This window comes from Charadrius vociferus, unplaced genomic scaffold (assembly GCF_000708025.1).
Source record: "Charadrius vociferus isolate BGI_N301 unplaced genomic scaffold, ASM70802v2 scaffold90, whole genome shotgun sequence".
Taxonomy (NCBI): Eukaryota; Metazoa; Chordata; class Aves; order Charadriiformes; family Charadriidae; genus Charadrius; species Charadrius vociferus.
In genome coordinates, this window is record NW_009647222.1 from 11,560,927 (window position 1) to 11,577,830 (window position 16,904).

General features: G+C 41.8%; 1 protein-coding gene across 2 annotated transcripts in view; it reads right to left on the reverse strand.

The window, feature by feature from the left end:
• WNT7B (wingless-type MMTV integration site family, member 7B) overlaps nt 1-16,904 on the reverse strand; it is a 96,889-nt gene that overhangs the window by 40,107 nt on the left and 39,878 nt on the right. For both annotated transcript variants that reach the window (XM_009879722.1, XM_009879721.1), the window contains exon 2: nt 605-831. In XM_009879722.1, coding sequence (XP_009878024.1) covers nt 605-831 — 227 coding nt within the window. The remainder of the gene's footprint in view (nt 1-604; nt 832-16,904) is intronic.

Here is a 16,904-nt window from a genome sequence, read left to right on the forward strand (position 1 = left end):
CTTTGTCAGGCCAAGGTCCTGTATTATTTTCTTTGAATAGGTTTCCTGCCTCAAATCACTTGCAGTATTTTCTTTACAGTATGATAGCAACGCTAAAATGGATATGTATCACTGCTGTATATTGGAAGCCCAGTGTCATATGCACTATACTTCCATCAGTTAATTGAGACTCTCCCATTACTTAAGCTTTTGGAAGTCTGCAGAGGGATTTTTTGGAGCTGATTTTAGTTCCCTTTTGATTGGCCATAATATGCACCACAGTTATCATGGCAACTTCTAACAGGATGACAATTGGAAATATTTTTCCATGGGGTGTAATGACTGCATCCTTGGATGCCTGTGCAGGCATTTGGGTCATTGCTGAGTATGAAGTTGCACAGATATGAATGACTTCATCTAGAGATCACTATGGCTCTCCTGTCTCTTGCCAGTTACTTTTCAATGAGTGAAAACACGCAGACCACAGTTGTTCTGGGAGCACCACTGTTGAACTCCAGTAGGCAAATACCACAGGGTTATAAATCTTTGCACGACTGCAGTCAGAGAGCTAAAAGAAAACCAGCCCCACCGTATCATTTCAGCGCCATATTAGAGACACCCTTACCTACTCGAAGCTCTTGTCCAAAGACTGTTTTCTCTCCCAGTGCGGAGCAGTTCCACCTCCCATACCGAAACTGGTACTGGCACTCATTGATTCCCATTTGAGCCCCTTCCCCGATCACAATGATGGCATCAGGGCGGCTCTGGCAGATCGCTCGCTGCCGAGGGGCCAGGCCTGGGATTTTGTTGCAGATGATATTAGCTCCTAAAGCCACCACGGATGACAAAGCTCTGAAGGAAAAAAAGCAGAAAGACATGTTATAACCAAATCAAGGGCATTGATTGCTTTTGCCCTGTGCTGCCATGTGACAGGCAAGGCACTGGGCAAAAGGGGAAGGGTTGGAAGTTGGGTTCCTATAATTATGCCAACTTATCCCAACCTCTCTGGTCTGGCAAAAGAGGGTTGAAATCTTGCAGTAATTCCTGATCTGATTTGTGCCAGAAACAACAAAGAAATGGAATTTTGGCACTTTTACTTCCAGTTCTACACAGAGCCATCAGCTGATGAGATGTGGAAAGCAAGACATATTTAAAAGCAAAAAGTAGCGATAACTCATTGTCCGCGAGTCTCTGAAACTCGTGTCTACTTTGAATCGCTTACATGGAGTCAGGCTCAGCATTTTAGTTACTGCAGCCAGTTCATCCATCCCTCATTTGAAGCTGTTAAGCACAATTTAGAGAATTACTTGATCCTACCAACCTTCTTGCCCATTATTACACTCAGGGTATTGAGTGATTAATGAAAGTTCACCAGCATAACTGTGCTTTTAGATCTGGCAAATATCATGGAGCACATGGGAGTTATCCTTAATATGTGCCATCCAGACTAGAAACATTTGTAGTTCTCTTTCTTCAAGTATATTTTCAAAATTCATTACACAGTTTGCACATAACTTGCACCTGCCATATGTTTTCACTTTAGTGCGTTTATTTTTCATTTTTCAGCTCACTTTTCAACATCTTTACAGGCTTGTTTTTCAACATCTTTACAGGGTACATTTTAAATGGTAATTTTTTGAAAAAATAGGACAACATGGGTACATGTTCAGTGATGCCTTATGTCGCATTTACCAAGTACCAGCCAGGCCCATGAGGGATGCTTCAACTGGCTCTGGACAAGCCCGTGGGAGCAAAAAGAGCAGTATAGCTACATTAGCAAAACAGGACTTGCTCAGCATGGTGTGATGGACCCTGAGACAGCTATGCAACCATAGCCTGGAAAAGCCCCTGCCGTGCTGCCCAGCTGGCTGTTCTGCTCCTCGGCCAGCAAACCAGGGTGCCAAGAGTGTCTCTGCTTCTCAGCAGCTGCAAGGAAACTTCTCCGCAAACCCTCTCCCCTTGTTAGCTTGTCCCAGCCTGGTATTGGATCATACAGGTAATTTAATTTTCCCATCACATGCTGTTGTTGACTGTCTCTGTAACGTAAAGATGATTTCCCAGATCATGCTGCAGCACCTTGGGTTTAAGTGAAGTTTCACAGTAGCAGAAGTCACCATACATAAATAGGTTAATAACAGCATCTAGACTAACTTCCCTGTTACCTTACTCTCCATCTTGAACACTGACTTGAGCCTTTCTTCTTAACATTAAAAATTTCCCACTGGAAATGCTGGTTTTGGAAAATGCTGACTAAACAAAATAGAAGAATTTTATACAAATTTATCAACTTGGTCTCAAAGGTAACTGCAAAACTACATAAATGTTGCATTTCAACAAAATCAGAGTGTTTCATTTTGCTGTTTCAATAAACTACAGTAAAGCCAGAGCAAAAAGGGTGAAATGGAGACCTCTTTCATGGCCAAAATGAAATACCACTTTTACTGCGGAATGGAAATTCCATGATGATTCACTCTGCCTTTAATAGGTATTTGTGCATCTTTTTCATAGTTAACAATCCATGAGAAATTCACCAATTGTGTTTTTTTATTTATGCCTTGGGGGTTTTTTATAGATACAGAGACAAGGTATTGCAAACACAGAGCATGTATGCCATGTGGTGCTACCTATTACAGAAAAATAAGAACAAAATGTAGTTGCAGCTCTGACTACTCACAGTGTTTGGAGCAGGGGTGCTCAGATCTGTAGCTTTAATTCATGTTCCTCTGGGTACTAACCAACAAAGCTGGAGCATCAATTGGAAGCAGTGAGACCCCAAGATTCATGCAGGTTTTGAGCTAAGGTTTTGTTTCTGGCCCACTTCTACTTAAAAAAACGAATAAAATACTGAAATTATGATGCCTTTAAATCAGAACTTTCAAAGAGATGATAATCTTAAAAAAAACCATTATGAGTTTGATGTAGTGATAATAAGATTCTCTGACCTTTACAATGGCACTTTATGTATTAACTTATGGCTTCAAAAGTTAAAGAAAATCACAGCGGACAGTATCAATATTTATCTTTTTAAAAATCAGGCACTTCTCAATACTGAAAAGTAGAAGTGTTTTCTTTCATAGCTCATGGAGCTTTTATGTCTCTGACTTCAGCGACTTTCCACATCAAGAAGGGTGTACATTCTGAAAATGTTGCGGTAAAATGCAAAGAAAAGTATTTTTCCTTTATAGCTGATGTGTTGTATTCAGAAACTCTTTGATGACTCTAAAATGCCAGGACCAGCTGGCGGGTCAGCTGAAGAAGGGTGAATTTCTACAGCAGTTCTTCAGAGCAGAGCAGCAGCCAGGGCTCCCTGGCAGCAACACCTCCCCGGCTCAGCACACGCAGCGGTTCTCTGGGTGCCTCTCAGGCTGTGCCCCATCCTTGCCGCATCCTTACCCCATCCCCTCCACCTGGCTTTGCCTGGTTCTCTGGGACAAAGCAGGTGCCCAAGTGTCCTGCAAGACCTCCCCATTCAGTAAGCCATTTCCCTTGAAGCAGGAGCTGCTTCAGACACTGACCCTTCTAGGAAAACCTAATCCTGAAGGAATCTGGGGTTGGTTCCTAAGAAACAGACACGCACAAACATTTAAAATTTAAGTTGATGCTCAACACACATGCACAAGACATGCTGTTCTGGTCCCCTGGCTGACTAATGGTCATTGATTTACTGAGGCCACGCAACCAACTTATTGAAAAAAATTATATATAAAAATTATTTGTATATGACATAAATATTTTTTTAAAAATAAAAATACTGATAAAAGCTATAAGATAACTTTCTGACAGAGTTTGTTTAAAAATTCTGAGCCCCCACAGTTTAAACTATTATCTCAAGTCGAGCAGCAAAAACTTATGACTTTTAAAACAAAGGAAAGCAAGAAAGAGTATCTACTACAGTATCTACCCCACATATAATTTTCAGTTTAGTTCCTTCCTCCATACACATTGCTACTGTCTCACAATTAGGTTAAAGAGTGTATTCTTTGGTCTCCCATTGTTTTTAGAGAAGCCCTTGGTCAAAGTATTTTAATACAGTGGGTCAGTTTGTTCATCCAGAAAAGAAGTGTGATCATATCTGCCTCAGAAGGTATTGTGAGGATACGATAACTATTATGTGTTTGTAAAGTGCTTTAAGACATTCCTCATTAAAATAATTAAAATGCAATTATTGGCCGTGGCGGGGGTCTTAGTTTTTTTATTATTACTTCCAGGGACTTCCCCCTCTCTGGTCTGAACTCACCAGCATATTCCCTCAGACTTGTTTAGCCTACTTTTAAATTGTTACTATAATTTCAGTGCCAAAAGAAATGCTGAATCATGAAACCGAGGTTTTGGAAAACTTTATTTATATTAGAGAAATGCACCCAACAGCATTTCAAGCTTTCCCTCCGCTATTTCTTGCGGCGTCCCTCAGTTTGTGCATCCATCACATATTCAGGAGAGTTGTGCCATGCTCCTGCCCCTTGGCAGGTAGAAGGAGAATGTTTTGCTTCATAACTGTCAAAAAGCAGATACCCCCATGCCACATTTTGGCATCTTCTCCCATCTAATCTTTCTCTGCGGTGCAAATGCCCTTGAGTCTTATCAGAAGGAAATCCTGAGTGCAGTGTTTTGTTAGGATTTCTGGTGCAGTTTACAGTAATTGTAACCATCCCGCACCGCCACAGCCCATGCACACTTCGGAGTTATATGTTGGGTCATCCACATGGGTTATCCAATTAAACATCATCCACACGGGTTATCAACTAAACAGCGTTAGTAGAATACTGTCACATTTTTGAAGCAGTTAATGGTAGTGGCTGACATGAAGAGTCTTCACCTTTCTTCATCCCTTACTCATTAATCCAAGGGAACACCAGCACTGAAATGGAGCAGTAGTTACAAAAACAGTTGCATCCAAAGAAAAAAAAAAATGCTGATCTAAATCTGGGCTTGGACAGGACCTTGCAGTTCAAACTGACATCAAACTAAACCTGAGGAGCTATGTTTTGGAAGGCTTGGTTTCTCCATCAGAATCCTGAAATGTCAAGTTTTTCATTCTTTGAAAGAATAACTATGATTGAAGTCATAGGAAGCATAAGTTCATGGCAGTGGGACATAAGTTTCAACTTCTTTTCTGAAAAAATGCTTGTTTAACTACGCAAGGGCAGATGACTACTGTTGCAAAAAATGAAAATTCTCCCTCAAAATACATTTCTTATTATAGCTGTACCTTCTCTCTGGGACCTAAACAACTACAGCTCTCCTTTTCACAGAGTTATGTGGAAAAACTGAAAGATCACAACCATGAAAAGGATTATATATTCCAAGCAAGTCACAAAGTAAAGGTCTTTGAAAACACTTAAGAAATTAAACACTAAGGCCTAAAATCATATTAATTTTAAGAACATAAAATTTAATGCAGTATTACTCGTCAGAAATGTACTCCTTATTCATAATTTGCTTTCTTGAGTTTCTATTTTATATTTGCAAATGTAGGCATTTTCTTGACTTGAGCACATTAGTAATTTCATTGATTTCAAATGTTACTATGTTCTTGCAACTTCAGATGAATTTTACATATGAAGGTTATGACTTGAACTGTAGTTTATAGAGAGTCTTAGAGTCTTTGCACAAGTGGAAAATACATAAATGTAAATCCTTATAAAGGACAGTTGTACAATCACATGCGCTACATGAAGAAAATCCTAATTTTTAATGTTGTAAGAAGAATCTGAAGAAAATTATGAAGTAGAAAGGCTTCATATAGATAAACAGCAGTAACTAACCAGTCTTCAGAGTTGTCCCCAAGCTACAGGCACAGGTGTGTACTGAGATTTGTCCAAAGAGTTTAAAATTCCGTTCTGACAAAAACACAACAAAAGGAGACGCAAAATACAGAGGTTAGACCAACAACACCTTTCATAGATATGAAGCACTTAACTAAGTTGATTTTAACCTTTTGACTTAAATTAAACAAAAAATGCCCTAAAAATTCTTATCTATGAATCCTTGCTCCCTGGGCAAATAACATTTTATTGCAGGCCAAGGATGCCTTCAGGAGCTATACTTTCTCCTCCGACACCCTCGCTCATCTGTATTCCTGGCTGCACAGCAGCACAGTGCACATTTCCTCCCGAGCCGCCGAGCCAGCCTTACTGCAAGCCCTTTGAATAGGCACCCATAGGGTCACCATGATCTCACCCCTAACCCTGCCACTTGATATTCACCTGAAGCTGCTGTTGGGCAGGGGGCTCATTTTCAGCAAGGAATGAAGGGATTTAGCCGCACGAACCCCATTAACAGCAGAGGAGCGGCACAGCTTAAACCTCGGCGCACTCTACTGAAAACTTACCCCACCGCCTCCGATAAAAATCCCCATAATGGATTCTTTGTTAGAAGGAACCACCAAGATACTTTGTGGTGGCACTGCGACTCATCTGAAACACTACACCACTACTGAACGGTTTACTTAATTAAGAATTCCTAAGTAAATATTTTGAGCGTGCATCAGTTGCAGAAATTGGCAGGAGCGTCCCGGGCTCTGAATGCCATCTGCATATGTTTAGGCTTTCAATTTTGTTTTCCACTGCTGGCTTTGGGAAATCATTGTTCAGTGCATGAGTTATTAAAATGGAAATCAAATAGGACTGCGTGGTACTGTCCTGCGGTGCACTCGTCTCTACTGGAGCTCCAAGCCAAGCCTTCGGACCTGGGGGTCATGGACAGCAACGTGTTCTCTCCCAATAAAGGAAAGGCAGAGATTTGTCTGAGGAGGTCACACCCCCAAAAAAGCCCGCTAGCTTATATAGTGCAATTGCTGGCATAGTCAAGAATGAAAGTGGTGGGATTGGTAAGCTTGAGGGTTGACTCACACAAGGGCAGAGCGTGCCTCAGGCTAAACACCTGCTTTAGAGAGGAGTGGGAAGAAGGACCCCATCCTTGTATACAATAGTGATGGGAGGAACATCAGCAGAGCCTTGGATTCACACCCTCCCCTACCTGCCAGCTGGGAAGGACAGGATGGCTGCTATGAAGCCAGTAGGAGGAAGGAGGGGAGACACTGCCTAGTGGAGAGATGTCCCAAGGTCACAGGGCTGGCATGGCAGTGGCCCACGTCCTGCTCCTGGAACCCACGCTCACAGACTGCACTGCAGCAGCAAGCACAGGCTCTGACAAGGGGTGTCCTCAGAGCCTGCATGTTTTTGTCTCCTTGGAGATGACACTTTTACGCAGTCCCTGTTGATGTAGCATTTACCCCAATAGTACTGTAGCGTGTACCAAAGAAAAGCTTACACCAAGTACCAGAAGCAGCAGTGCAGGTGTGAACATTATGAGCCAAAATGGAGATGGTAAAATCCCCATTAGCCAACAGAGCACCTTCCTCAACAAGAAAGGTTTGTAGCTTGCACTATGTCTTTAGTTGCTGCACCACACAACCATGGGTTTACCAGTGATCCTGAGGCAGAAATGGAGGATAGCTGGGGAGCGACACTTGCTTTGGTTTCCTAAAGCAAGAAGCTCCATCTCAAGGCCCAGGAGCCTCATCTAAATAGCATTATGGCAAGGTAGGAGGGCTGAGAGCTGTTAGAGACAAAATTTGACTCTTCCACTCACCAGCTGTCACAGATCCCATCAGTGCTTGGTACCCACCTTTCGCTAATCCTTACTGTTCATGCCAGAGCAAGAGAAAGCAAAAGCTCCTATGACAAAGGGGTATTTCTGTCATGATGTCTCCTGAGAATTATCACAAAAAAATTACAGTCCCGTCTGATTGTAAGTTGGCACATATCTTATTTAGTGTATGGCTGGTCCACTGCAATATTTTTTATTAATATTTAAGTGAGGCAACACTTGATATGTAACAGCAGGATATCTTGAAGACCTGTTACATCACTAGTTTACCCGTATTCAATTTTTTTTACACCAAGGGAAGACTCATGGAAAACAGAAATGCCTCACATGCCTCATATGTCCTCTTGTATAGAACGCACTGGCAAATTGGACATTTACATTGGACATTTACTCTCTTACAGCAGGCATTCTGAATTTGCATGGCAAACTACTATTAACAAGTTTTTTCTTTCTTGTCTCCACTCACATTATTCTAAGGACATCTTCTCATATGGTGGAAAACATTCACATCTTGTATATATAAACATCAATAAAAGTGAAATAGGATGTTAAAATATCTGAAATGTGGGAAACATTGATTCCAAAGCAATTTGGGTTTCAGAAAGCGTTTGGTTTGCTAAACCAGAGTAAACTGATAGGCTTTAGCAAGCTGTGGCCTGTGTTGGAAGCTGCAGGAAGGCAACAGCTCTCCTGGCATGCATGGGGCAATTCATGAAAGGCTGGAATATTCCTGTTTTGGTCTTGTCAGTGATGAAGGTGGTGACATACGTGGCGTAACTGAACTTAGCTGAATAAGTTTAATGAAAATAATGGTGTTGATATAAAATTATTCAATTCCTTTTAAAAACCCAGGACCTTATCAGATTTAGAAATCAAACTGAAACGCTTCTGTTTCACACAATTTTTTTTCTTATGGCTATATAAACACAGTTAACAGGACCTACCATTTCAGTTCTGCAAGCATCCACATGCCTGTGTTATGCCCTGCAAAGTATCAAGCAACTTCCACCATCAAAGCCCGACCGGCCGCTGAGCCCTTGCAGTTGGTACTGATGTCTAGCACTATTATTTGCCTTCCACCTCATTTCTGTTTTCCTTTAGCACTAGAAAGAGTCATGCTGATATCTGCCAGAAAGTTACAGTTGTTTGCTGAATAGTGATCCACCACTGTGGAAAGCAAAATTACCTTGCAGAATAACTGTGGTGGGCTATTGCAGTTCCCCTGTGGGGAACTTTGAAATACCAAAACGGCTGGAAGAGATAAGCCGCAGATTTTTGGTATCTACACAAAAACAATTCAAAATTATGGAGAAATAAAAATTTCACACTTCTAGTTGTAAAATGAACGCTTTTGTTATGTTTTTCCTATAGCAAATAAGAATGAATAAACTCTTTCCATTGCACATGACATATGCATAGACATGGGCATTTTCCAAACTTTATTCATTTCAAGCCTTAATTAACCATAAGCGGAGCATATATTTTGGCTTTGTCCAAAGTTTAGCAGATTGCTCTCCCCTGTGAAAAGGTTAAAAGGGGAAGAGAAAGATGAAGTCCTTCAGGTAAAGTCCAAGACTTGGCAAGACCTGCTTAATTTGTGAGGTCTGATGAAAATGTGTCACAGTCATGGTGCAGCTCTGAAACTGTGGTAGAACAGTCCTTGGTTAGCTTGCTCTGCAATGTCTTTCAGTTAATAGCAGGTATGCATTTGTGGGCCTAAAATCTTAAAGATGGACTGTTGGTGGAATCTATTTTAAAATATATCCTTTGTTATATTTTTCACTTAATTATATGACATATCTTAGTTTTTTGCCTGTACATGCACTGGGCTTCCATGGATATGGTACAAAAATTCAAAGAGGAAAGCATGTAATAATGGGTCCACAGGAAAGGAAGATACCTGCTTCCCAAAAGGAAATCATCTCGCTTTACTGCTAGTGTGGTTCAGGTGGGAACTCACTTTTGTTAGCCAAGATCTGAGCAGTCAATGACAAAAAATTCTGAAAATTTACTAATGAGCCATTATGTTGGAAAATTTAGTCTTTTGTGTTAATTTTAAGACTACACTGCAGTGGCTGTTAATCATGAGGATGAAAGCATGTATGCGGCTTTACACTAAACCTGAAAAGCCGTACAAAGTAATCTCAGAGGTCCTTTTAAGTAAGGAAGGTCGAGAGGCCATATTGACCCCACACACAACGTGCAATTTGGACTAAATGACCACTGGAGGTTGCTATTTGTGCACAGATATATGACCACAAATCAAGCTGTCTGACTGGTCTTGACTTAGCAGTAGAAGCAAAAAAAATAAATTCACTTTGTCAGTGACATTGAATTTTTATACACTAAATACACCAATATACTCTCAGTCATTATTTTTTTCTTCTTTTCCTTTCCTTACCACATTTTTATGGTGGTATGGTGGTAAATCTGCTAAGGCCATGAGATATCAGGATATGAAATTAAATAACATAGAATCATCATAGAATCATAGAATACCAGGTTGGAAGGGACCTCAAGGATCATGTGGTCCAAACAAAATTAAAACCAAAAAACCCATATGCTTGATGCTGTCAGGTTTACTTACTGGCCTGTTTCTACAGCTGGAATAGGTGCATTGCTCAAACCAGTGGCAGCGTTTGTTGTTCCCATCTATTCTAATTGTCCCGCTTAAGGCAAGACTGTTGTCTGTTAACACAGGGGATGACAAGCGTAAGGTCTTCTCTTGATTTTTCTCTACAATTCTTGACACTTTTGGATGACACACCACCAGAGGAAGGGCAGCCTCTCCTGAGCAGGCGTGCAGGAGGTAAAGAAGCTAGTGTGAGGACTGGCCGCGTCCTTGGCAGCGCCCAAGTGTACCAGGCAGTGCATTGGCTCCTTGACATACTCCCAATTTTGTTGCAGAGCCTTGAGCCCTAGACTTGTTGCTCCTCAATTGCCTGCTTTCCCCTTTCCCTCAAATTACACTAGTTGGTGTACACTCATTTATAATGAACACGCATTATTTCTAAGATGTGGGAAAAACTGGGAAAGAAACACAAAGCCCCAGAAGCAGAAACCATTGACCTCTCCAGGTTTGGCATGAAGGCAGCTATTCTTTGCCCTTTTTTAGAGCAACTGATTACATCACAGTCTATTCCAGGTGTTCTGCTTTTGGAATCAAGATATGTTGTCTCTTCTAATATTTTTCTATTGATTTAGACACCCACACCCATTCTGTGGTTAGTACTGTCATGTTGCTACCAGTGAGCAAAATGCCATGTCACATTGCTCAGTGGCAGGTTGGTACAACCAGAAAGAGAGTCCACAAAAAATTACACAGGCACAAGCTAATGGAAACAGCAGAGTGGCATCTCTTCAGTTTTAGGTGACGTGGCAGATACAGCCTCCCTCCTGTCCTTGGTGTTGGAGATGCAGAGCAGTTCCACAGCAAACCCACCTCTCAGATGAGGGTACTTCTGCACCATCACCCAGCCGTGAGCTCAGCCTCATGCAGACATACCCAGACTGGCTTTAGGTGACCTGTTAGAAGTCGCAATGTAACCACCGTACACCTGAGATCAGCACGAGCTGATTGCCTGGGTACTTGTCCTGCTCCTGGGAGTGTTTGGCAACCAGGAGGTTATGCTATGGTTAGACAGGTAGCTTTAAATGATCTTACTAGGCTGGCTGCGATGTGAGCACGCTCCTCAAACAGAGGTGCCCTGAAAGTCCCCTTCAGCCTGCACAGCTCAGGTGAGACCTTGCAAAGCCTTGATTGAAAGAAGGAAAATGCTGTTCGGACCAACATCTTAAATACAAGAGGTCTATCACAGATTTCATTATGCTAGATGCATAGCAGACACCCTTTCTGCTTTCCTGGTCATGAAGTCCTATTTGCTTCAGCGGGAAATTTGCTATTAAGCTGCAAGTCAGCCTAACTAAATGTATCGGAATACATCCCTGCAGAAAGACTTCATAGTAAACACCAAATCCCAAAATTAATCAAAGAGGTAGAAGCTTTACACTGACACATTTACTCTGAAATACAGAGTGCATTTGGTAGGTTTTTAATACTTTTAATAAGTATTTGTCTAAAAAAAAAAAAAAGAAGCATATTTTTGACAAATACCAAACTGAATTGCCCTTGTAAAAATATTTTTAATAGCCTATTAGTGCATTAACTAATCTTGCTTTTTCTCTTCAGAGTCTGTTTAGTGACATTTATTTCCCAGTGACAAAATTATTTGCAGCCTTTATGCACCATCATAACTTTAAGCAAAACTGCTTGCCATTTTCATGGAGCAGGTCTGTATTCCTTGCACCCAGAGAAACTCCCACTGGCTCTTGATAATCATGCAAAGAGAAATTCTGATCCGTCGGATAGATAATTTATGCTTAACTTCCTTACATGAATTATCCCATTCAAGTTGTGAGACAGTTTGTGTGTGTGAGGTAATTCACGTTAGTAAGAGGATGAAAGAGGGTTTGGTTGCAAGTACACTACAAGATGCATCAGATCTTCAGGTCTGTTCCAAGAAGTTGAACATAACTATAAAATAGCTGCAATCTGAGAAAGCCTTGAAGGTAAAAAAAGGGGGACCCCCCCAGAAACTGTAGAATATAAAAAATAGATTTCCTGTGCAGATTTACAAATGTTCAAAATGTTATTGTATTCAGCATGTGGGCTTTCTGTGAACAGAAACACTGTGTTTTATAATCTGAACTGTCAACACCGGTGCAAAACAATGTAACACCCAACAGAGCTATCCATGACTTTCTAAGGTTTCTTTCAGCTGCTTATTTCAAAATTTTAATTTTGAGTGATGTAAGAGCCATGGTAAACCACACAGTAACTTTTCTAGTTCCCTGGCTTGTTGATCTTATTCCAGGTGTTCAGAAGATTAGCAAAAGCCATTTGGAGTTGTTTTTCCAAAGGGAGTTTCTAAATTTGGTAGGAAGCCATAAAAAAAATGCATCTGTGTTATTATCCCAGTAGCCCATGTTGGGTGTGTCCCTGGCTTTTTGTAAATCGCTATAAGCTTGTGAAAGAAGCTGGATGAAATACTTCTCCTCCTAAAATCTTCTCTCAACAGATCATACACACACTGGCAATCATACATATGCCAGCATTTACCTGCATTTTTGTTATGGTGTATATTGACCCCAATTAAGCTTCTTCCTGCCTTCAAACTGAAGGTTCTGTTGGCTATGGGCATCTCGCATGCCTTCTTCCTCCAGTTCTCTTTCTAAATCTAGTAATTCAAAGAAGTCCCTTTATGGCCATGTAATCCAAGGAATGAACGTATTTAAGGAGGTAAGCAACAATGAACATTTGGGATGCACAGCTGAGCCAGCAGAGGTGGTATTAAAACATTTACATAAAAATGAAGCATATGAAATCTACAGGGTATATAGGCAGATGGTTCAGCACATGCAGTGTCAGTCAGCAAGCACCCAGAGCAGGTTATGCATGGTTTAACAGCTACACCTGAGTCACACTCCAGTTTTCATCTTCTGCCAGCCTCACATTCTTAGATAAATCTTCTTTCACTGCTAACAAATACTTACTCTGGTTTTTTCCCAATTCTGCCACTCTTGCCACTGACTTTTTTAACCTTTTCACCCTTAAGTGCAATAGAAATTGAAAGAGAACTGTAACCTTTCTGTCTGAATTACATTTAACCATTCTAGAGGAGAAAAACTTAAACTAACAGTATGATCACAGACTATAAGCCTTGAAACTATTAAATTTTCCTAAAATTTTACAATTTAAATATCATTAAGCCCTATGGCACTTACTCACTACTCAGAAGATGAGATTTGTTAAAAAGGGTTTATAGCCAAGGATAGTCACGGGCATGGTCTAAGATGTGAAATCTGCAACCTGCATTCTTAGTTTCTCCCAGTGGGTACCCAGATGACGTGACATGCATTTGTATATGGTGTTAAGCGAGCACTGGCAAAACAAAGTGCACACTTTCAACCTCAGTAAGTTTGCAGACAACACCAAGTTAGGCAGGAGTGTCGATCTGCTTGAGGGTAGCATGGCCTTACAGAGGGACCTGGACAGGCTGGATCGATGGGCCGAGGCCAATGGTATTAGGTTCAACAAGGCCAAGTGCCGCGTCCTGCACTTGGGCCCCAACAACCACATGCAACGCTACAGGCTTGGGGAAGAATGGCTGGAAAGCTGCCTGGTGGAGAAGCACCTGGGGGTGTTGGTGGACAGCCGGCTGAATACAAGCCAGCAGTGTGCCCAGGCGGCCAAGAAGTCGAACAGCATCCTGGCTTGTATCAGGAATAGTGTGGCCAGCAGCACTAGGGAAGTGATCATCCCCCTGTACTTGGCACTGGTGAGGCCCCACCTCGAATACTGTGTTCAGTTTTGGGCCCCTCACAACAAGAAAGACATTGAGGAGCTGGAGCATGTCCAGAGAAGGGCAACGAAGCTGGTGAGGGGTCTGGAGAACAAGTCTAATGAGGAGTGGCTGAGCAAACTGGGGTTGTTTAGGCTGGAGAAAAGGAGGCTGAGGGGAGACCTTATCGCTCTCTACAACGACCGGAAAGGAGGTTGTAGCCAGGTGGGGGTCGGTCTCTTCTCCCAACTAACAGATGATAGCACAAGAGGAAACAGCCTCAAGTTATGCCAGGGGAGGTTTAGGTTGGATATTAGGAAAAATTTCTTCACCGAAAGGGTTATCAAACACCGGAACAGGCTGCGCAGGGAAGGGGTGGAATTGACGTCCCTGGAGGTATTTAAAAGATATGTAGACGTGGTGCTGAGGGACATGGTTTAGTGGTGGTTTTGGCAGTGTTAGGTTGATGGTTGGACTCAGTGATCTTAAAGTTCCCTTCTAACCCAGACGATTCTATGATTCTATCTTTAAGCATACTAGCAGAACGCATGCACCAAAGGATCTGTAAGCACATGCCAAAGCGCTCTGTTGGACTGGCATATGTACGCACAGCAGTGTGCAGAGCTGGCCACTGTATGCGCATATTGAAAGGCTTCTGTTAGATATTACAAGACCACAAACGCTGGAGACTGAATGAGCTGCATTCCCCAGAGAGAGTCTTGTGAGAAAGCAATGTGTTTATCACTTCTGTCTGAATGGTGATGGGAAGGCACAGTATTAACAACAGAAGGGAGTAAATAGGACAGTAAATGACCTTAAGAATACTGTAGTCCATCCACCTGTCCTAAGGCAGGATCAGCTACACACTTCTCACCCCTGACAGATACTTAGTACTATTTATAAAAATATTCTAACTTAATTTTCCTTAAATTTCAACAATTAAAGTTCAGTTCTTCCTCTCTGATGCCCTATGGAAAGAGAGTATTTTGTCCCCAGAGGTCTCGCACGACCGTTTACGTTTCTTATAAATCTTCTGCAGAGCAAAACGGTCCTCATTCAACTGTTCCTTTCAGGCATGAGACTTCCAGTCATTTCTATCACTGTCTTCAATGTCCCCTCCAACTGGTCCATGTTTTTCTGCGCAAGAAGCTGCTAAAATGAGTATGACTGGCACCAAAGGAAATACACTTCCCTCTCCTCCTCACAGGGATACAACAAAAAGATAACTACCCCACACATTTAGTGCCATTCTGGATGCTCCCTGCTACTCACTGATCCTGGGCTTAGGTCTAGTTCAGGCGATACCCAATGCAGCTGTGATCAGTGGTTATCTTCCATATCATGCTCTTACCTTTCCTTTCTCACCAACACTACGTCCCAAACCAAACCCCAAAGTATCCCTCCTTCCTTCATACCACAGTCTGAAAAGACATGTAGCAGAAAAGGCAGGAGAGCTGCTCCTCTTGGGTTTGGTCCAGCAGAGAGCTGCCCTATACAAGGGGGGTGACCGATTCCACTGACTTAACTAAGGGCCAGAGACCTCAGGCCATCTGCAATATTGAGGCTCCCTGACTGCCCGTGTTAGATTAATGCTCTGGGATAGCTGTAGGTGAGGAGGAACGAGATGATTTCAGAAATCGTTGGTTCCATATTGAGAGTGAAACTTAATATATCAAGCGTATCAAAATCAATACTGGCGCAGCACTGAGGTCTTCCTTTGTATCCCTCATAGCAGTATAGGAGGAAAATGAAGCAAAACACTGCCAAATCTGAAAATAGGTACACATGGAGGGAGGAGAGAAACCAAGTTGAGACCTGAAATAAAGTGACTATTTAGTCCTCATTTTACAGTGAGTTTCCATTGCTTCTGACTTCTTCAGTTCCTGCATGTACCCAGTGTCAAGGCTGTCTTGCAGTTGTGTCAAATGGGCCCTGCAAAAGTATTCTGACTTCTTGAACTGTGTCTCACCTCCTCATTAGTGGAACACTAGCAGTTGTGCAACTAGCATCCAGTTATCAGTACTCCTTTGATTTGCAAATAAGGGGAGTTGCAGCATCTGACTTCAAAAACATGGGGCAGATACAGGGAAAGTACAGTAAAAAGTGTAGAAACACATTTTGCATAGATTATGCTTGATATTTACATTAAAGTTTTTAGTATCTGAGACAGGGTAAACTCTGCAAGTAAAAGTATCCTCACTAAATACTAAAAATACAAAAAGGTCATGTTTTAAAAACATTAATTTTAAGAGTCTTAGAAATATCGCATACGTTGGCCGCCGCGGATACACTGTCTGAATAAACCTAAACCAAGTTTTGGTGCAGCATTGAGTAGAATTACAGCAAAGGAAACTAGCTTCCCAGTGAGCAATAGCCAAAGTAGGCTTGATGTGCTTTGGTTTCATTGCACTTTTGAGAACTGGAACAACCGTGCAGGAGAATTTCTCTACTCGGAGATCTGTGAACTGGTTAAGAGAAAAGAGGTGGTGTCAAGGTTTAGGCTGGGCTAGCCACTAAATGAATGACAGATGCTCTCTATTAATCCCCTCTCCCTCCCAGAAGCGAAAGGGAAAAAGAATAAGGGAGAGAGACTTACAGGCTGAAAAACCAACTAAAGCAGCTTTAATAAAATATTAAAAATAATAAGAAAAAATAATCATATTAATAAGAAAATAACAATATAAATATATGCAAAACTGATCCCAAGCTCCGAGGATGACAAACATGTCACAGGCAGGCATTGAGAAAGTTCCAGACTGGACTCAGTGGCAGATGGGAACTGGATTCCGGAACACAGGGATTGGGATCAAAGGCAGACAAATAGAGTCTTCCTCAGACACTGGCCATTGAAGAAAAAGTGGCTGTCCGTTTTGATTCCTCAGGTTTTATACTGAGCATGAGGCAGATGGGATGGAATACCCTGTTGGTCAGTTTTTGGTCACCTGTCCTGTCCACTCCTCCCCACAGGCATGA